Source organism: Uloborus diversus, chromosome 10 (assembly GCF_026930045.1).
Source record: "Uloborus diversus isolate 005 chromosome 10, Udiv.v.3.1, whole genome shotgun sequence".
Classification (NCBI taxonomy): Eukaryota; Metazoa; Arthropoda; class Arachnida; order Araneae; family Uloboridae; genus Uloborus; species Uloborus diversus.
In genome coordinates, this window is record NC_072740.1 from 122,107,026 (window position 1) to 122,128,917 (window position 21,892).

The window sequence follows — 21,892 nt, forward strand, 5'->3', positions numbered from 1 at the left end:
TACATGATTGAAATGATTCTAGACACATAATGACAAATTTAGTGCAAAGAAAGTTTTTCCAAAGTTCATACAAAGTACAGCATAAAGAAAGTTTTATGTGAATGTAGTTTCAAAGACTGTATGCATTACGACTAAAATGTTTTATATGTATTACAAATGCGAACACATTACTATTGCAATGTATTTTGATGATTATTTTCTTCTACTAAGACTTAAACATTCATACCCCTCAAAATCGAGCCTTTACATAAAACTATTTTACTGTTATCATTCTTTTAAATCCCGCAAGAACCCTAGGTCAGCACCAAATGACGGAAGTGGCAGAAAATGTAAGTTCTTGTTGTACGCACTTCTTCTCCCACTTGGACAGCCGTTATAGGATCGCAAATAGCCATTCACAGTGAAACTCCAGTATTATTTTTCCAATAATCGGCCAATGCTGATTTTAATCGCAGAAAACCTCTCTAACTTAATTCTTGTGTTAATTAAAAACAATAATATTCTGCTTAACACTGAACCCATGACTGAAGATATATTTAAAATAAAGGCATGTTTTGTTATAAAGTGAAATACTTAAAAAAAAAATAGTATGTAAGAATTAAGTGACTTTTATTATCAACATAACATACATTCAATGTAACTTGATGAATTTCAACTATTTCTCCAAAATTTTGGATCAAACAAAACAATGAATGCACCTTTTATTTCTAGAAAAATGTCTAAAAAGTAAATACATTGTTCACAACAAAATGAATATGCTTAAAAATAAAGGAATATAAATGTTAGGGTAACCAATGACAAGTGAATTTTGCTTAAGCTCATTTGATTTGTTAGAGGAGTAAAAATGAAAGTAATTTCTAAAATTAAAAATCTAAAGCACTTGATTTTATATCAGTATGCAAATCTAAATTGAGGATTATATCCTAATTGATCTAAATTTGGTATGCATGCAAATTTAATCATTGGAGGAGGTCCACACATCAGGATAAGAGGATTATCAGAAGGAGGAGGTAAATGTGCTTGAATCATTTCAGTAGAAATAAATCCACTGCTGTATTTCCAACCTGAAATATAAATTTATTCAAGTATTATAACTTCAAAACAAAACGTATCCAAACACAAATACAGAAATAACTTTTAGAACAAAGTTCTAATGGATGGGATACGTTTAACGTTCAAAATAGAAACAAAATTTAATACTTCATGTACCTTAACCTGAAACCATGTCCAAGCATAAGCACTATAATTATTATGTCAATAATGCACAGATAACTTCTCTGTGACTCAAGCCACTACTGTATATTTGGGTGTAAGTGCCGCAGCATTACGAGAAAAAAGTTTATCAATAGCTGATGGGACAGATATAATGGGTGCAGCGCATAATTCTTTTTTTTTTTTTAAATGCAATTCACCACATGTGTGAGAATTTTTCTTTCTCCTTTTTTTAAGGAAAACAAAGTGTAATGTACTTAATGATTGGAAATGTGTTCAATTTTTAATTTTGTTCATGAAAAGGTTTTATTTTTGCAATTCTGAATTGAAAAAGGTTTCTGCAATTCGTTTATCTGTACTACTAGTTGATTTTAATTTAATTAAAACCAAGAAATTTTCCTTTTTAATTCCTTGTAGTATTATTTGACATGTAAGCAATCAACTATGTTAAAAAAAAATCTATAAATTTAGAATTTGGCATATTCCACAATTTTTGCAGTTGAGCTTCTACTGTAATTTGGCTTTAACTAACAGGCTGGCAATGTAAAATTTTTGCCAGAATGAGTCAAGTATTAGTTTGGGGTTTGAGCTAAAATCGGGAATATGTGCAAGTTTTCGAGAGTAGTTTGGAAAAAGTTTTCCAACTTTTTAATATCGTGAATAAGTTCATTCCTCCAGCTTTAAACAACGTTTTTTGACTAACAAGGAGACCTTACGGTCTCGGAAATGTAGATTGGAATGAAATTCAGTAGATCAGTAGTAACCCTTGAGAGTATTCACACAGTAAAGTAATAAAGCACACTAGCCAGAACATTCCAGGAAAACAGCCTCTAAAGTTTTACGCGCAGCTTTTATATACTAGTAGAAATTTCTCGCCACCAGCAGCTCGGTGGCTATGTGGTCAGCGTACTGGATTGCCGTACAATCCATCCCAGGTTTGATACTTCTTGAAGAATTTTTTTTATACAAATTTATAAAGCGACTGTTACAGCTAATTGAAATCTGAATTGAAGAAAGTACTTTATTTTTAAATATGTATTGCATTTTTAATAGAGAAAATAGAGATAAATTCAAACGATTATAAAATCACAATTTGAATTATCACGGCAACAAAATTAGGGTAGGACTTGTTGTTAATTTATGTATAAAATCTAACAATATAGTTTTAATTTATGAATTATATAGTTATATACATATACCAGAATGATAATTATCATAAAACAAGAAAAACAAAAACTATTTTGACACCTTGCAAGAATGTATAAAGGAAGATTGTTTACAGGAGCAAACTTTCTGTAAAAGATTCATAGGAAAACATACTTCATTAATACTCAAGAAAATTTGTCTTTTGTCTGAAAGTTTGGAATCATACCAGGCATTTCGAATGATTTTATTAAAAATTGGTGATGGGACATTTGATGATGGACTACTGATTGCATTTTTATGCAGTCTTCATGGGTATTTATTCTTCTATTATTTTCAACAAGATATGCACAATTTTGTACATGCTATGTTAGATTCTTTACCTGTCTATAAAAAAAGACGTCACAAGGTTGAACAAGGGAGGATTATTTTGATGCAAAAAATTATTCTTCAAGAGGTATCGAACCCTGGATGAACAGTACGGAAATCCAGTACGCTGACCACATAGCCACCGAGCTGCTGCTGGCAAAAATCTCTACTAGTATATAAGCTGCATGTTAAACTTTAGAGGCTGTTTTCTTGGAATGTTCTGGCTAGTGTGCTTTATTACTTTACTGTGTGGACACTCTCAAGGGGTACTACTAATCTGCTGAATTTCATCTGGATTTGATTTTCCTTATAAAAAAGAAAAATTCTCGAACATGTGCTGAACTGCATTTAAAAAAAAATGTTTAAAAAAAATTAGGCGCTGCACCCATTGTATCCGTTCCATCAGCTATTAATAAACTTTTTTCTCGTAATGCTGCGGCACTTACACATGAATATACAGTAAGGTCTCCTTGCAAGAGCTGAAATTAAATCGAGCATATACTGTAATTTTTTCAATGAAAAATCATAGCTTTTTTAAGCATCTATTGAGGCGATCATTAATGCTTTTTCGTTTGCAATATCAAAATTTTTGGCAGTGATCTCAAATTCTGCTTAACTGTATCAAATAAAAAAACTTTTAAACATTTTATCTGTTTAAATTGCGTTCCAGTTTTCTTCATGTAACAACAGAAACAACTTTGCTTTAACTTCAGGTGTGGCGCACACAGTAAAATATTGTACTTCTTTAATACATATTACAATGTAGCGCTAAGTGCTCGAAAATATGGCAGAGAAGCTACTTCCTCTGAGCTCAAATGTAGATAGCTATACAATTTCATAACAAACTTCAAACATAAATTAAAAAAAAAAAACTTTACCAGCAGTTGGTCTGTCTACTGTATACCATAGCTTGAACCTATCCTTGTATTGATTAGCTAAATCTTCCAACTCAGTTCTAAGAAGAATATCATCTTCAGTCTAGAAAATTTGAAAAAAATATTTTTAATTTTAATGTATTTTCAAACAGCAATAGTATAAGGGTAAATCAATCACTTTTTTTCAAAAGTAAGTCAATTAGAAAATAATTGCAATTTTACAATTAAAAATAATCCATATGACATGCTGCCTAACTATCCAGGTTATGACATATACAATCAGATGCAGAATTCTCCACAGAAGCCATTTCCTTTAGTCTTGTCTCTCTAGGGCTTTGGTGGTTGGATATATCAAAATTTATGGTACCAAAATCTGTGCAAGGGACTTCTAGGACTTCTTGGTGCTGATATCCGAGTTGTCCTCAAATTTGAGCCAGTATGCACTTTATGCCACATTTCAGCAGCATCCCAAATTTTTGGGAGGGTGGAAATTCTCAATTTACGAAATGGAACTGCAAGTTTTGCCGAATGATGAAATACTGGTATGCACACATGGTACATCAAATGAATAGTGCCATTCAGGTATTTAAAAATTACAATTATGTCTTCTATTTTACCGAATAAGTAAATTTTTGGCCGGTCAGATTAACCTCCTATCTGGGTGCAAGGGTTACCACTGGATTCAGAATGTGTTAAGAAAGACAACTTCATTTGCTCTCATACCTTTCACTCCCACACACTTAGCTTATATATGCTATTAAAATCTGTCCACCTGCAACCCAGGAATTTTATTGGCTGACATGCCAAAAGTGACCAGATGTTTTGTGAGAGATCACGAAGCTTAAGGGGGATTCCGAGCAAGTGCTGTGAGTGGGAGACAAAGCCCCTACAGACATTAAAATAGGTACTTTTATTGATTTAACAACAATATTATTTGAGGTAAAGCAGCATCATGTTGAATCAAAATGCAGTGTCTTGCTTATGAGCTTTTTTTTTTTTTTTTCAAGAAAGTATATAGAGAAATTTTCTGCCCCAAAATCAAGAAAAACCAAACTTCGAAGAAACTATAAAGCAGTTATACATGTTCTCCACTTTAGTGAACTCAAATGGTGTTCAGCTTTAATTGTAGACAATTTTTGAAGACACAACTTGGTGGAACTGTAACACAAATGGTATTTATTTACGTATTAATAACTAAAAGCTATGGTCAAGATACGATTATTTTTTGATCAAGTTTTAAAACATAAGTTACTTTTAAAGCTATTTACCTGGTTGGCAAATAGTAAAGACATTTGCAGGGTATCTTCTGGGTCTTTCAGTGCTTGTTTCACTAACTGATACATTGGAGTTATGCCTGAAAATGCATATAATTAAAATAAAGAATAAAAATAAAAGTATCAAATCCAAGAAAAACATTATATACAAAAAAATCCTATAATTTGAGCTTAGGCACAAATTCTATGACTAAAATAGGCTAAATCTTACTGAGCTATATATAGCTATAAGATATAAGGGTTCGAGTTGAAGATTAAACACAATGCAAAAATTAAACACACATAAAAACTAGAATATTGTACCCATCGGGAAATTTTCTTCCATTTATTTCATACAAATACTCCAGTTTTAAATTGTTAAAAAAGTAACATCTTTTATGGAGCAATTGATAAATTTTACATAACCTAATGACTTGAACATGTTGTTACTTATGCTACTCGGGAACCTGAGCCCGAATAGCGATGCTACTTGATTTGAAGGCAGAGGGGTTACGGCTTCCATTTTAATTGAGCGCCTATTTCTAGGTGGAAGTCCGATTCGGCTCAGACGACACGACAGACAGCAGCACCATCTACAAACAGTTCAATAATTTAGAACCATACCAGAAGCCGAATAACTTTCTGGTCCAGCACCACCAAAGGTATTGTTTTAAATGACGTGTTAAGGTTATGTATTTACTTAGCAGAGTAAACAGTGAACTATAAACATGAAGAGATAAAGATATTATTAGCAAAACTTTATTACAACTTACTAGATGATCGCCATTGTAAAGCTTCAAAAAAAGTACTTAGTGTTGCCAAACAATAATACAGAAATATATATAAACAATAATATAACTTTAAAAGCAATTAGATACATAAACCAATCAGCAACAGTACATATCAGGATGCATTTTCACTTTTCATTTCCTCCACTACTTTCACAAAAACGTTCCACATGGCTACCCATCTTGGAGCTATTAAAGACAAAAACTAACTCTAGAACCCTAGATACTGTGTCCATTAGTATACCAAATCCTAGGTATTATTTTGTCTATCAGCATCCCCCCTCCCCAGTTTGATCAGCTTCTAGTAAATGGTGTATGATCTGAGGATCACTTACAAAACAAATTTTTGATAGCAAGTATAAAGATTTTTCTGCAGTCGATCCTGCTTACCTTGAATTTCACGGGACACAGGAAAAATTCTGAGTAAAAGAAGTTTTAATGAAGTTGTAAAAATAGGCAAGTGGATCAATGCATTCCTTTGCATTTATATTGTTGAATATTTAACTCGATGCCCATTGTGATTACAGGTTTTACTAATTTTAGAGATTATACAGTGGAACTTCTATTAGTGACCACCTATATTAATGACCACTCCTCTAAGGCTCCAATTTTCCTCCCTATCCACTCAATGTTAAAAATCCTCTGAAAGAAACCATTTAAACCTCTCCAAATGACCTGCAAGTTGCAAAACTCAGCCCCATAAAATGAAGGAACTTTAGGTTTGAGAAAAAGGAAAGTAATAAAATATTTTCATTCATATTGAACTGTTTGTAGATGGTGCTGCTGTCTGTCGTGTTGTCTGAGCCGAATCGGACTTCCACCTAGAAATAGGCGCTCAATTAAAATGGAAGCCGTAACCCCTCTGCCTTCAAATCAAGTAGCATCGCTATTCGGGCTCGGGTTCCCGAGTAGCATAAGTAACAACATGTTCAAGTCATTAGGTTATGTAAAATTTATCAATTGCTCCATAAAAGATGTTACTTTTTTAACAATTTAAAACTGGAGTATTTGTATGAAATAAATGGAAGAAAATTTCCCGATGGGTACAATACTCTAGTTTTTATGTGTGTTTAATTTTTGCATTGTGTTTAATCTTCAACTCGAACCCTTAACAAAAGGAAAGTAATAAAATATTTTAGTCTGGACACCCCCTGCTTTCTTTTACCTATAAAAATGGAAATAAACCAAAATAAGGGGGTGAAATCTACTTTTACAGGAGTTTCAAATTGATTATTTTTGTGCCCATGTTTAGAACCTCAAAAATGTCACAAAAATTGGATGTAGTTTTTTTCATCTTTGGGAAGCTAAAGTGACGCTAGGGTATCTCGCAACAGGTTAGGTGGATGTCCATCATTGTTGCAGGTTGATAAGGACAAGTACTTTTTTAAAAGTTTGTTCACAGAATTAAATTGCCGCTTACAGATAAGAACAGGGGCATTCCTGGGTCATTTTAGTGCTCAATTTATTAGCTCATTTAAACAGGAGAAAAATAGGCTCATGTTGTACTCAAATTGCACTCATGATAAAAATATTACTAACTAATTTTTGTGACTAAAAACAAAATTAGAAACAAAAGTTTATTCAGAAAACAAAAAATCTGAAGCAGACAAATGTCTGCTTACATTTTAAAGCAAATCAGTTCCTAAATGGAAAAACAATGTCCAAAACATATTTTAGAGAAAAAAAACTGCAGTTTCTCTATTTAAATATATCCTTGTCATAATGTTCTTTATATACTGTAAGCAGAACACAAATCATTTCTATTCGTTCTTATAATTATTGTTTTTTGCACTTTCCAAAACAACCCGAGAGTGAACAACCTCCTCTAATGACCACTTTGTTCAGGAATGGAGAGGGGTCACTCTAGAGGAGTTTCACTGTATAATAGGTTTATAGCTTATGCATATCTTTAAGGAGAAAATTATCTTTCAATGATAGCCATTCAAAAATGTTGAGATTTTTGACTTTATCCCAAATGAAAACAATTTAAACATTGCAAAAACAATGCTTTAAACAACATAAACCCAGAGAACAAAATAGCTGCTCTCAACTCTGAGTAAAACTCAACTCTATTTCACTGTTCAAGAATACAATATCCCCAGCTTTTTAGTGGATGAAATTCATAGAAATCTTACTTTTTGTACATAGATTTTCCTGGGCTACATGTTCTACAACTAGGGCTGGGCTATATCAGAATTTTAATACCGCGATATATGGTTCTCCAAATATCGATGTTTTCAATATATCGATACATTTCAGTTTTTAAATTAAACATTTTATGAGGGGGGGGGGGGGTTGCAAAGCATATAAATGCAATGTATCTAAGCAATGTAATCTAAGTAAGTATCTGCAACAGAGAAAAGCCATCGGCCATCTTGGTGAATCAATCTTTCAGCAATTTATTCTAATAATAATAGCTACAGCCAGGATGCTCATGTGTGGGGGGGGGGGGAGGGAGGGAATCACGAGGCAGATTATACCATTCAAACTGTTGGAGACATTACTTCACAGGGTTCATACACTTGTGGTTAAAAAAAATTCCCTGACTTTGCCAGGTTATTTTTTAGAAAATTCCAGGTAACTCATTCAAAATTAAGTTTAAATAGCAATATTTTCAAAATAATTAAAATTGTTTAAAGTAGCAATGCGGAAGAACTGAAACTTTTCTCTTTAGATTTAAAAAAAAAATCTTGGATTTTTTTTCTTTCACAAATTTTAAGTTTTTTTAAACACTTTGTTCAAAATTGTTATAATTGGTTTACTAATTGTTGAAAACAAAGTGCTTTCAACTTATTTTAGCGTTTTTTTGATATCATGTGTCATGCGTAATATTAGCCTTTTGCTGTAGTCCTGCAGCAATCTTTTAGCATCTGCTTTTGGTCTTTTGATTCACAATACTTATTTTTATTTTCTTATTAGTATATGAAACAAAACATATTGAGCAAAATACAAAGCTAGTTTTCAGTATAAATATGATTAACTTGTTGCATCGCTCGCCGTACCAGAAAATGCATAATAACAAAAATCAACATCAGCTGATTATAGGCCAATGCCAATAATCTTTTTTTTTCTTTCGCTTATTAAAAAGAATGCTTCCATTAAAATTTTTCTTTTCTAGAAAATAATTAATTTTTAAAAATTAATAATTTGTTGCACATTTTATGTTACTTTCGATAGTTTACATAGAGATAAACATCCATTTCTACTTTTGGAAGTTTACGTCTACTTCTATTATGCAAACGACCAAATATGGCGACTAAGTAAAAACTTAAGATAATAAGTAGATTTTTGAATTTGTAGCATAAAAGTAGTTATAAATAATTAATAATCCTTAAAAAACTACAGTTAAGACAAAATAGTCAGTTTTTAGCACATAAGGGTCTAATTAGAATTTAAAAAAAAAATGTTCTTAAGTTAAATTTTTGCATTTTTCAAGAAAATAATTATGAATTATTCGAAAAAAAAAAAGCACATTTTGCGTTGTTTTCAATACTTTGCATAGCAATAAACATCCAATGCAGTTTTCGGGAACTTAGGCACTTAAAAAGTCTTGTGTACTTCCATTTTGGTAATGAACAAATATGGCGGCTGCCACCCCCCCCCCCCAAAAAAAAAGAAGTAGTAATTTTTTGAATTTATAGCATGAAAACAATTTAAAAATACTAAATCTTCATGGAACTACAATTCAGTTGAAAAGTTTTTGGCACAAATTGCATCCAATGTAATGAAGATAAGATTAAGTTTTAAGAACAAAATTTTTCATTTCTTCAAGAAAATTAGTTAAAATAATAATAATAATAAAAAAACAATTTTCAGCACATTTTGTGATACTTTCATTAATTTGCAATTAAAGAAAACATCCAATTATGCTTTACTTTTGAAAACTTAGGCTTTAAGGATCGTGTCAACTTCTATCTTATGAGTGACCAAAAAAGGCGACTACGTTTCACACGTAGCTTGAAAGACTTTCCGATTAAAAAAAAAACGATTTTCCCAGATCCCCCCACCGCCATTTTCAGGCTTGTGCTTCCGAAGCAGTAAATTGTCCTCTTCCCTGTTCAGTTTGTGCATAATTCCTATTCCCCTGAGGAATTATTTTCTTGAGAACTATTGAGAGCCAAAAATGGCGGCTGCGAAAGTTTTTTTGGGTCGCCACTTTTTTAATTGCCAGTTTCATTTTACCTCAAAATTTTTACAATTTATGAAAAATAGATAAAAAGGAAGATTAGATCTCATGAAACAAAATTCCCTGGGAAAAAATTGGAAAAAAAATTTGGGGAGCAAATTTGGAAAATTCCCTGACATTTTTAGCCGTTTCATTTTCCCTGACAATTCCAGGTTTTCCCGGAGCGTACGAACCCTGCTTCAGAAGAAGTTTTTATAAGTGGGTCCCAATCGGGGGGGGGGGGGGGGGGGAAGGGAGCTTGGTAAAACTGAGGGGTGCCATCACAGTTGGGGGGAACGGGCACCCCTAGTTATATCACATCTGTATCAGAAAAATGCAATCGGACGTGTAGATAATTAAATTCATTGATTTATTCGAATAATACATACTAGCAAAAGCAGACGTGCCCATGGGTGGGGGATGGGGGTCATGATGCTGAGTATACCATTAAAATTATCAAAGAAGGTTTTTTTTTTCAAGGAGTTTAATTTCTTCAATAGAAGGTTGTGTTTTGGGAGAAGCGCAATAAAATTGAGGGGACCATCGCACGGGAGGGGGGGGGGACAATTCTAGCTATATCATATGTTTATTAGCATCTACAACATAGAAAAGCCAACAAACATCTTGAAAGGTAATTATTTTAGCAATTCATGCAAATAATAATAGCAAAAGCAGGGGGCCCTTGTAGGAGGATGGGGGGGGGGGGGGGCACGATGCGGATAATGTTACTGAAAAATTTAGAGAAGTTTTATTATAAGGATTTTATTCTCTTTAATAGATGGTGGCGTTTTTTTGCTTGGGGGGGGGAGGTTGTTAAAATTGAGGGCAGCCACCGCACTTGGGAAGGGAAACAGGCACCCCTAGCCACATCATATACATTGTAAGATCTGCAATACAGAAAAGTTATTCAACATCTTGATAAGCAAATATTCCATCCATTTAGTCAAATAATAGGTAATAACTAGAGCAGGGTACCCATTTGGGGAGGGGGCATTGAACTTGACTATACCATTGAAATTATCAGGGAACTTATTTTAAAAGGTCTTCAGTCTCTGAAATAAGCAGTCTCTTGTTTTTCTTTTGGTGGGGGAGCATGTTCCGTAAAATAGAAATTGAGGGGGCCATCACACTTATTGGGGATTGGCAGCCCTAGCATTATTATCTATATTTTTATCAAGATCTGAAAAAGCCAGCACAAATCATGAAAAGGTAAATATTCCAGCAATTTATTCTAATAATAGCTAAAGCTGGGGTGCCATTTGAAGGGGGAGGGGGTCATGAGGCTGACTGAACCACTGAAATTATCAGAGAAGTTATTATTAAAGTATTTTAGTCTCTTTAATAGGGGAGCCTGTTTTTTGTAGGGGGGGGGAGTATACACTCGGTAAAATTGAGGGGTGCCGTCACACTTGGGAGGTGGACTTCCTTAACGAAAAACAATTTATTCAGATCTGTAATAGAGAAAAGCCATAAGACATTTTGAAAGGTGAATATTAGGTTTATTAGAAAGGTAAGTAGTTTATCCCAATAATAATTGTTGAAGTTGGGATGCCCATGAAGCTGGGGGGGGGAGAGGGGGAGCATGAGGCAGACTATAAAACTTAAAAATTATCAGAGATGTTATTTTAAAAGGATTTTAATCTCTTTAAGAGAGGATCCTGCTTTTTTTTTTTGGGGGGGGGGGCGGGGGGACAACACACTTGGGGAAAATTAGCACCTAGCTATATCATCTACATATTAAAATCTGAAATAGAGAAAAGTCACCAGAAATCTTGATCAGTAAATATTTCAGTAATTTATTCTAATACTAATACAGCTGAAATAGGGGTTCCCATGCGTGGGGTTGGGGGGACATGAGACAGATACTTCACCACGGAAATTTTGAATGAAGTTATTTTAAACGGATTTCAGTCCCTTTTATACAGTGATGAGAGTAGTCAGAGAGCAAAAAGGAGGAAATCCAAAAAAAAAATCATAAAAGGGATGATATCCAAAACCGCATCAAAATAGAACCTGGAAGCCATGATATTCAAAAATTCAATAAAAAGTGGCTAATTTACCAGTTTTAAAGGTAATACATATTTTATTACGTATAGAGAAAAATACATTTTTTTCATTAAAAACATTTGAGTTTATAGTGTTAAATGAGTGAGAACATACATTTTAAAATTAGGATGAAGATTTGAAGGGAAAAATAGAAAAAATAAGAAATCGGGGAACAAAAGCTTAAAAAAAATCGTATTTTTTCCAATTTTTGAGAGAAAAAAAAGCCTGAAAGAGCCAAAAGAAGGAGGCAAAGGAGGAAAGGTTTTAAAAGCCAACAGAAAAAGCCGGAAAAATCTCATCCCTGTTTATAAGAAGCCATGCTTTTTTTTTGGGGGGGGGAGGGGTTAAAATTGAGGTGGTCATTTGTGGGGGGAGGGAATTTGGACATATATCTATGCATATCAAGATCTGAATTTGATAAAAGCCCTTGGACATCTTGGTAAGTAATATTCCACTAATTGCTTCTAATTATATTCCCTACAGCGACCCTCCCCTTGCTCATGTGGTGAGGGGAGTTGCAGCATACACCAAATTGTTGAAGTTTTTACAAAAGGTGCTTGAAAAATTTGAAGACTTTATGAAAGAGACATCATTATTGGGGAATCGCATCTTTAGGGGAGGATCGCATCTTAGGGGGAAGATGCCATGTAACCTTTTGAGGGGGGTACACACCCCTATTTAAATCATCTGCACATTAATTTTTTTTCCTTTACATAATTTACAAAAACCATACAAGTTTAGAAATGCAAGCTTATTTTGGTTTTCAAAGAAAATCGATGTTTCCTAAAAGAACGGGATTTTTAATATATGCTACCCTAATTCTGCAACCTATGTTTAATAAGTCATAACAAATAAAATATTGGATCTAGAACGAGCAAGATATAACTCCGCTAGTTCAGATACCATTTTAAAACAAAACATATTCGGTGTTTCCTTGAAAGCAAACGCAAAATCGTTGAAATCAAAAGACATGCAAACAGCTTTACTCCTCGAACTTCGTTACTAACCTACAATATTGGAAGTTCTTAAATTCACAGAATTAATCATGCAATCGAAGGTCTCTTTTGGATTCTATTGGAATATCTGAATGCAACAAGTGAATTCTCTTACGGTAACCCTGTTGGCTTTAAACATGGTGCGGTGCTGCATTCCGGATCCACAAAATGCTCATAGCAACAAAAATGGTGAGATACAATTTTTTGGTTCTGCAAAGCACGAAAATTTCGCTCCTGATCAGGTTGATGGAAAAAGGCAAGAAAATTCATACAACTTCAGAGAAATCTGGAGGATCTGGAAGGCATGATCCATTTATTAAGCACAAAGAATTATGAATGAATATGTATTTTTAAATTGTTATTTCAATTAGTTCTTAATTATCTCTGGTTCTTCGATATAACAGACAGATTGAAATCTGAATATTGTTACCACGGTAATAAATATATATCGATATATTACGGCATATTGGTATATCCCCCTGCTCTATCCACAACATAGGACTATATAGCTCCTGATATTAAAAAGGATACTTTTTGTCTTCAAGTTTTGCTTCAGATAAAGATCATAGGGAATAAAACTTGATAATGACAGTGTAACCAGGAATCAAGCTCTGAGGCTTTTGGGAAAATGTATTCCAGATAAGCATAGGTGAAAGCATTGAATTTATGCTATAAATGCAGGAAAATTTAAAATTTTTGTCATTGATAGGCTTTCAAGATAAGCAGGTTTGAGCTACAGAGGTTTGACTTTTTTTTTCACCCTTTGAAGTTAAGTAATAACTTTTTAAAAATATTGCAACCAAATACAGATAGTAGAATGCAATTAAATAAAGAAAGTTTAAAATGCAAGAAGAATTTTTATTTACCTGTTCCACCAGCAATCATTCCTACATGCTTGATCTTATGAGTCACAGCATCAGACTTTGTGTCAGGTTTTATGCGAAAATCTCCTGAAATATTTATCAATTAATTCTCAACATGAGTAAATTAAATTACATTATATGAGCAAGTTTTTACTTCCAGATTTTTGATGTTACAATCAGAGAAGTTTAGAAATTCAGGCAAACAAAATATCAATCAGCTTTTTGGAATAAAATATAAAAACAAAACTATCTCCAGGAAACAAAACAAATTCTATAATCAGACTATGTGACATAAACTCAGAAACATACTTTTCTTTCTTTTTTTTTTGTAATCAAATAACCCTCCATAAACAGAGAGTATAATTCTAACAGAAGTAGCTGAGTGAGTCATGACACGGGGAAAGTGCAATGATAACTAAAGAAGCTAGAAAGTAAATGAAACAGAAACATTATTGTATACATTTTTAAATTACTTCAATAGATTTTTCTTTCAATCAATAATAGTTCATACAATTTGCAATATCAATTGAAAATACGTATATCATACTTTATTTTTGCTGTCTGGGACTCAAATTATGTCTGATATAGGGTAATGGCACCAGTAACAGACATGCTTAAGACATCACTCTCAGGTTAACTAAATTTTCTGAGCCTTTTAATGTATTTAGACTTGTAAAACTATTTCTCTCTCATGCAACTAAATCTCAGCTAATGTTTGGCTTCATCAGGATCCTCTGAAATAGTTACATCAATTTTTATTACTCCATTCCCAAAAAAAAATGTCAGACTTCCCAGTAACAGACACTGATTATTCTGATGATATCCAGTAACAGATACAATGAGGAAAGAATGAGTAATGCACAAAATTCCTCTTTTTCTCTTCAAAATATGCAAAAATATGAAGTTAAGAATGATAAAAATAATTGACTAGCTACCTGCCATTATTGAAAAATACATAAAAAGGTTGCACTTATCCAACTTAAAGTCAGCACATTTGTTTATTTATACTGATTTTATAAAGAGAGAGGGCAGATTTTTGTATGTTTATACGTTGGAGGCAATCTCTGGAATCATTGCAGCTATTTGAAAAATTCTTTCACTACAGGGTGGCGACAGGAACTGTGAAAAAAAGTTCCCTGACTTTTCCCTGATTTCCCTGATTAAGTTCACCAAATTTCCCTGATTTACGTTACCAATGATAATGGTTTTCTTTCTTTGCTCTACTTGAAATTCATTGTATATTTGTATAAAATGCAGTATTTTTAACGTTTTAAGATGTGTAAAGTTGTTGAACTAAAGATATATTTTCAAAAGATGTTACTTTTTTAATAAAATGGTTAAAAAAATGTATCAAGTCAATTTTTTTTTGGGGGGGGGACCTACAAAACAGTAGATTAAATTTTTCTAAAATGGAAAGATTATAGAAAATTTAAAAAAAAAATTACTTCACTTCCAGAAACCACTTAGCATAAGAATTTTAAGAAACTATTAAAATTACTCTTAAAAACATATGTGTATTTAAGAACTAAAAAGTAATTAAAATTATTTTGAACTAAGTTTTCAAACAGTATAATAATTGTTGTAAGAATCACAAGTAATAGTGAAACAATAGAAGTAATGTAGTTATTCTTATATAACTAATTGACATATTTATGCAAAACAGATGAAACCATTTGACATCAATTTATAGGGAGCTTTTCTCTAACCAAGAACATAGGTTTTAATGAATGAATACAGCATTTTAACAAAAAAAAAATATTTAAGTACACAAGTTAACTCGATTTAAAATTATTTCAGTATGTAACGAAAAAAAAAATCCTAGATTGCTTTTGTAACAAACAACTTTGAAATGCAAGAAAAAAAAAAGCAATTAGTTAATTTCAAAACACATAAAAGAATACAACTTGGTTATAAAATTAAAGAATCACTTAAGTCTGAAGAAAAGAAAACCTTTATATTCTGCGGTGACAACAAATAGTATGATGGCAAAAAACTAAGTTTTTTTAATTGAAAGTTCAATTTTAGCAATTAAATTGAAAATGCAAAGAAGTGATAACTTTTAAGCTTTTATAGTATTAATTGAAAAACCAAAGATTTCTTCTTGAGATCGTGATTACAGTACGCTAATTACTTCAAGACAATGGAATAAAGGCAAAGAAGCTAATGCATTAATGAAGGCTTCCTCTTTGCATGTATGGTTGTTTATTTTACGTAGCATTGAAAGCGTAAAAGGAAATTTCAAGCTAGGGAAAATAAACCTAACAGACATAGAACCAATCTCAGGAAGTCCATCCTGTGATTAATAAGTAAGATTCAATACTTAGACGTTGTGGAAAAAAGATGCACAAATAATGCGGCAGTGTATAATCACACGTCATTAATTTACTTTTTTTTTTGAACAGATAATTGGCGGAAAATGCGTAGGGAATTAGAGTACTTAATTTTGTAAAGCAAAAAAAATTTTTTTTTCTTCATAAAATAAATTTTCCCTGATTTTTTGTTATTTTTTCAAAATTCCCTGATATTTCCCTGACTTTTCCCTGATTAATAAAGTTCCCTGACTTTTCCCTGATCTCCCTGATTTCCCTGATCTGTCGCCACCCTGCACTACATTAAAGGTGCATTCTTACTGAGTGACATAGGCTATAAATTTTGCATATATGTACTTATACTAATTTTTTAAACCAATAGTTTGTCTTTGCTATCAGTTTATGTTTCGTTTCTTATCTATTCTTATATTTGTAAACACAAGAGCTGATTGTCCCACACTTGCCATGATCAAATAGTTGAAGGTTCCTTATGAACTGGATACTAAGAAACAGAAGCAAGTAAAAAAAATCCCGTTGGCTGCGAAAGAACCACCAAAAGCTTTACATGTATGTGAGGCTGCAGAGGATAAGGTATACAGCATTTTGTTAGCCTTAGGCATTGAGAACCACTTAGAGTCACAGAATGTTCAATGCATCAAAATTTGTTCAAATGATTAACACTGGGATTCACTTCTAGCAAATTAGGTTATTGAATTCAAGTTAGTGCAGATAGACGATAGTAATCCCCGTTTCTAAAAGTTGTAATTTTGCATGCATTTTGGGCTACCCTTTGAGGTTTTTTACCTATACTAATATTTTAAAGAGAAAGGGTTTATTTTGTATTTTTATATGTTTCTGGTAATCTTTGGAATATATAATTTTTCAACCCAAACAAGTTCAGGTCGGGCCCCTAGTGAAACAAAGAAAAAACTGATTAAATTAATGGACTAATTAATTGCCATTCTAAAAAATAACTTTTTAAAGTTCTACTTATCCTATTGAAAAAAGAAATCTAAATCAGAACACAAGTCAAGAAAGTATAAATAAATATATGATTAAATCCTATACCCATTTTGCCTGAAGGCAAGTTTTTTATTTCAATAACTATAACCTTAAATTTAAAAAAGAAACAAACAAATTACTTGAAATACGCCGCCAGCTCAGTCAATTCCAGCCGAAGACTGCAGTTATGTTCTAATTAGCACTCATACTCCCGGCATAGGAGTGACTGAGCTGGAGGTGAAAAACCTTTTAAGGAAGCCTAGAGTGCCAAACAAACTGGTAGCTAATACAGAATTAGCACTGACCAGACGAGTGACCGAAGCAATGGTTCGGTTCAACTCGAAGATAGAAGGCAAGGCAGGTATATTCAGTAAGTTACCGCCCTTTAGTCAATTCCAGCAGAGGACTGCAGTTCGGCAGTATTCGACTGAGCTGGCAGCATATTTCATGTATCATTCTGCCTTGGCCCTGGTTATAGGGCGGTAACTTACTGAAAATACCTACCTTGCCTTCAATCTTTGAGTTGAACCGAACCATTGCTTTGGTCACATGTCTGGTCAGTGCTTATTCTGTATTAGCTACCAGTTTGTTTGGCAATCTAGGCTTCCTTAAGACGTTTTCCACCTCCAGCTCAGTCACTCCTATGCCAGGCTGATGAGTGCTAATTAGCACGAAACTGCAGTCCTCGGCTAGAATTGACTGAGCTGGCAGTGTATTTCATGTATTTCTGCCTTAGCCCCGGCTATCAGGTGGTAACTTACAGAAACAAATTACTATCGTAGTTTGTAGGTGGATGGTGTCAGAATGACCTAATATCATTGACACACTGCTGCTTCGCTGGGACTGATTAAAACTTGGGGGTGTTCATGTAAACATGACATACATATGCATTGCCGCTTACACATCATGGGGGGAAGGAGGCATACAAAGGTCTACCTGCTTTGGGTCACCCTTCCCTTTGCTTTGTGTCTAAAAAATCTTTGAGAGTATATGGCGTATACCTTATGGGAACACCACTGCTGATATGGTGCACCACTAGATGGTTGCACTGTATTCATGGGCCACAGCAACATCAGTTTTACCCGCCTAAAATTCTTACTATTAAAATCCAAACTGACTCGTCTGTTACTGGTGCCATAACCCTAGGGCATTTCTAAATCAATCAATTTGCTACAAATATAGATAAGTTTCTCAGCTTATTTCTAAGTTGACTAATTTGATTTTACATAAAATACACCGCCAGCTCAGCCCTTCTATCCAAGGACTACAGTTTCGTGCCTTTTAGCACTTATCAGCCCGGAAAATAGGAAGTGACTGAGCTGGAGGTGGGAAAAGCTCAGTTTCTTCCTATTCCGGTCTGATGAGTGCTAAACTGCACGAAACTGCAGTCCTTGGATGGAATGACTGAGCTGGCGGTGTATTTTACGTATTTGTGCCTTGGCCCTGGCTTAGGGCTGTAACTTACTGCAAAATAATTTGGTTTTGTTTGAAATGAGAGAAATCAACATACTCTTCATGACAGGTCTTCTAGAACACTGATTCTCAACCTGTGGTCCATAAGCAATTTGGATGGGGTCTGCAAACATCTACTGAAATTTAATCTATTATCATTTTTTTAGTTATAATTAAATTTAAAATTTTGGATTTATCTCATTTCCCTTCACATAATTGTTGTGAAAATATTATTTCTATTATAGTGAACATGAATTCAACAAGCCTCAGAATAACAGTAAAATATCCTACTGTTGCTCTGAGGGAGGATATACAGAGTACATACATATTTAAATAAAAGAGAACTGGCTAATAAATTTCATGCGGTTAAAATGTCAAATACCAACCTCTTCCTAGATAAATCAACCTTCCAGAAGGACCTCTGACTTCGATTGTGTCTCCAATTTTCATATTATTTAAATACTGGGACATTTTACCACCATCAGGAAATTTAGGATGAACACCTTTGAAATACACCTAAAGATAATCGTAAAAAGTTATGAGTGCACAACTTTTGTCTTAAAACTAACATTCTGTATTGTAACTTTTAAGATTGATAAAATAAACACTATGAAAACCTTCTAACTGATAAAAGAAATATACAACTATAAAAGGAAAATAAAATTTTTTTATTAATATCTATTTCACACACACAAAACAGTTTAATGAACGCATGTTAAAACTCAACAGAACCATAATTTACAAAATAAACAATTTATCGATTGTAATAATCTTTAAGGTAAAACTGAAAAATAATTTTCATTTCAAACACAGGAAGAAACATAGCTATTTCAAATCCAACAACGAAAAAGTCATAAAAATAACTTTATAAACCCATTAAATACAGATGTAAAAGTTTTTGAATTATTTGAGTGTTTGATTCATTGACTGTTTTTTTTTTAAATATATATATAATAGGTAGTAATCAAAATAATGGAAACACCTGAGAATAAAAATAACATTTTTGAATGTGCTTTGTAAGTAACAAAGAATAAAATTAGATATGTTTCTTGTTTTTTTTTTACAAATAGCAATGTACACATTCTGGTACTATTGGGGGGTTAATGGAAGTTCTGGAAGTCTTGGATTTTTTAAGCACGTGAAATGTCGGAACTCTCAAATTTATAAAGAGGCCAAATTGTTGGAGCGCGTCTAACTGAAGCAAGTGTAGCTGAAACATTTCAACTTTTTGGTGCATCTAAAAGTACAGTATCTAAAGTCATGACAGCATACACACAGCGAGGAAAGACAAGCTCGGCACTAGCAAAAAAGTGGGCAGAAAGAGAACTCCAGTGAAATAAACCGACAGGTATTGAAGTGGATTCTAATGTCTAAAAAGCGAACAACAGCAACAAAAGTGACCACAGAACTCAATCACCATATAGAGTCACCAGTATGAGCGATTAAAGTCAGAAGGGCATCTTTAAAAACAGAACATTTATGGCAGAGTAGCAATTTTCAAAACTTTTTTTCCAAGTGTTTCCATTATTTTGATAACTACCTGTTTATACATCTATATATATATATATATATATATATATATATATATATATATATATATATATATATATATATATATATATACACACACATATATATATGTGTGTGTGTGTGTGTATGTGTGTGAACAGTGGAGGTACACACCAATGTCCAAATTCTGCATCAATCTTTTCCGATTTTTTTTTCACGCTTCAAATTTAATTTCTACTCTTATTTTCCAAAACAATTGTTTTTACATATAATTTACTGATAATGCCTTCTATTTTATTACTATGCCGAGGGATGTTATTGAACAAAAACAAATTAGTTCAAAAAAAAATTGTATTTTAGCCACAATAGAATTTAGTATATAAAAGCCAAATGTGGATTTTAGACATTTCAATTAAAAATACAAATAAATACAAAAGTGACGACCAGAAACAGCTCTGGGCCCCTGGGCCCAGCTAGACTGGTCCTAGTCAATTTACAATCCCCAGTGAAGATCAATGGTCCTCTTAAAACTATCTACTCCCTTGCTCATTACCACCTCTTCCGGTAAGCTGTTCCAAGGTTCCACTATAATAATAATTTTTCCTAATATCCATGTTAGCCTGAGATATAAATAGCTTAAAACAATGACCCTTTGTCCTGTTTTCAGTGCTAAACTTCAGCCCCGTAACATCTTTCATTTTAATAAATTTAAACAACTGAATCATGTCCCTTCGGTCTCTTCTTTGCTCAAGACTGTACATTTTTAGCCTTCTAAGCCTGGAATCATAGTCTAAATGAGAAAGTCCATTTATTACCCTTGTAGCCCGCCTTTGAACCCTTTCCAATACATTAATATCTTTCTTAAGATAAGGAGACCAAAACTGAACAGCATACTCCAAATGAGGTCTTACCAAACTTCTATATAAGGGCAGAAGAACTTCTTTAGATTTGTTTTAAATAGATCTATTGATAAACCCAAGCATCTTATTGGCTTTGTTACTAGCTATGCTGCACTGTTGGCTGAACTTTAAATCCTGACTTATTAAGACGCCCAGATCAGTAACTTTTTCTGCCTGACTAATGACTGAACCTTGCAAATTATAACTTGTACACTTATTTCCATGCCCTAAATGTAGCACTTGACATTTCCCCAACATTAACAGCCATACCCCATTCATCAGCCCACTCCGTAATATGATCTACGTCCTCTTGCAGCTGATTTGCTTGTTCTTCATTTTTTACACTCCCCATAACTTTGACATCATCAGCAAAACAATTCATGTTCCCAGAAATATTTTTATAAATATCGTTCATAAAAACAATGAACAAAACAGGCCCTAACACTGATTCTTGAGGAACCCCGCTTAAAACCTCACTCCAATTAGAATAATTTCCCCTTACAACTACCCTTTGTTTCCTTCCGGTCAGCCAGTTTTTTACTCAAATAAATGCCTTGACTATTGAAAATAAATAGTCAGTAAAAAAGTGAAAATAAATAGTATTTTCAAAATGGAGCAGTTTGTTGGTTTTTCTTTCCTTATGAAGCGGCGGTTAATTCAAGAGTCTTTTATTACCTTTGAATTTAATAGTTATTTTAGTAACAGCTGAAAGAGTTAGTTATTCTTTTACAATAACTATATACCATTCAATTGTTTCAAAGTTTTTATTTTTGCTTTATTTCTTCAAATTTCAAAGTACCACTTAAATTTTAATTTCCTTATGACCAGAAATCCGCAAAAACCACTTCTCCCAAGTTGTGCGGATTTCTGATCCTCCAATATACATATATACATTTATATTTAATTTTTATTTTTCAGAAGAGATACAAAGAGAAATTGCAAGATTTTGGGATATCACAGTTTTTTAGGTCACTCTCACAGAGTTTTTTTTTTTTTTAAATAATTTCTAGCA

At 33.0% G+C, this 21,892-nt stretch overlaps 1 protein-coding gene across 1 annotated transcript in view; it reads right to left on the reverse strand.

Annotated features, from left to right (window-relative positions):
• Positions 1 to 592: 592 nt before the first annotated feature.
• Positions 593 to 21,892, reverse strand: part of LOC129230980 (NADH-cytochrome b5 reductase 3-like) — a 69,157-nt gene continuing 47,857 nt past the window's right edge. Inside the window, exons 5-9 of the mRNA XM_054865220.1 lie at positions 18,859 to 18,988; positions 13,713 to 13,796; positions 4,868 to 4,953; positions 3,603 to 3,702; positions 593 to 1,064 (exon numbers count right to left, since the gene is read on the reverse strand). Of these exons, the coding sequence (XP_054721195.1) occupies positions 892 to 1,064; positions 3,603 to 3,702; positions 4,868 to 4,953; positions 13,713 to 13,796; positions 18,859 to 18,988 (573 nt within the window). The 3' untranslated portion in view covers positions 593 to 891. The remainder of the gene's footprint in view (positions 1,065 to 3,602; positions 3,703 to 4,867; positions 4,954 to 13,712; positions 13,797 to 18,858; positions 18,989 to 21,892) is intronic.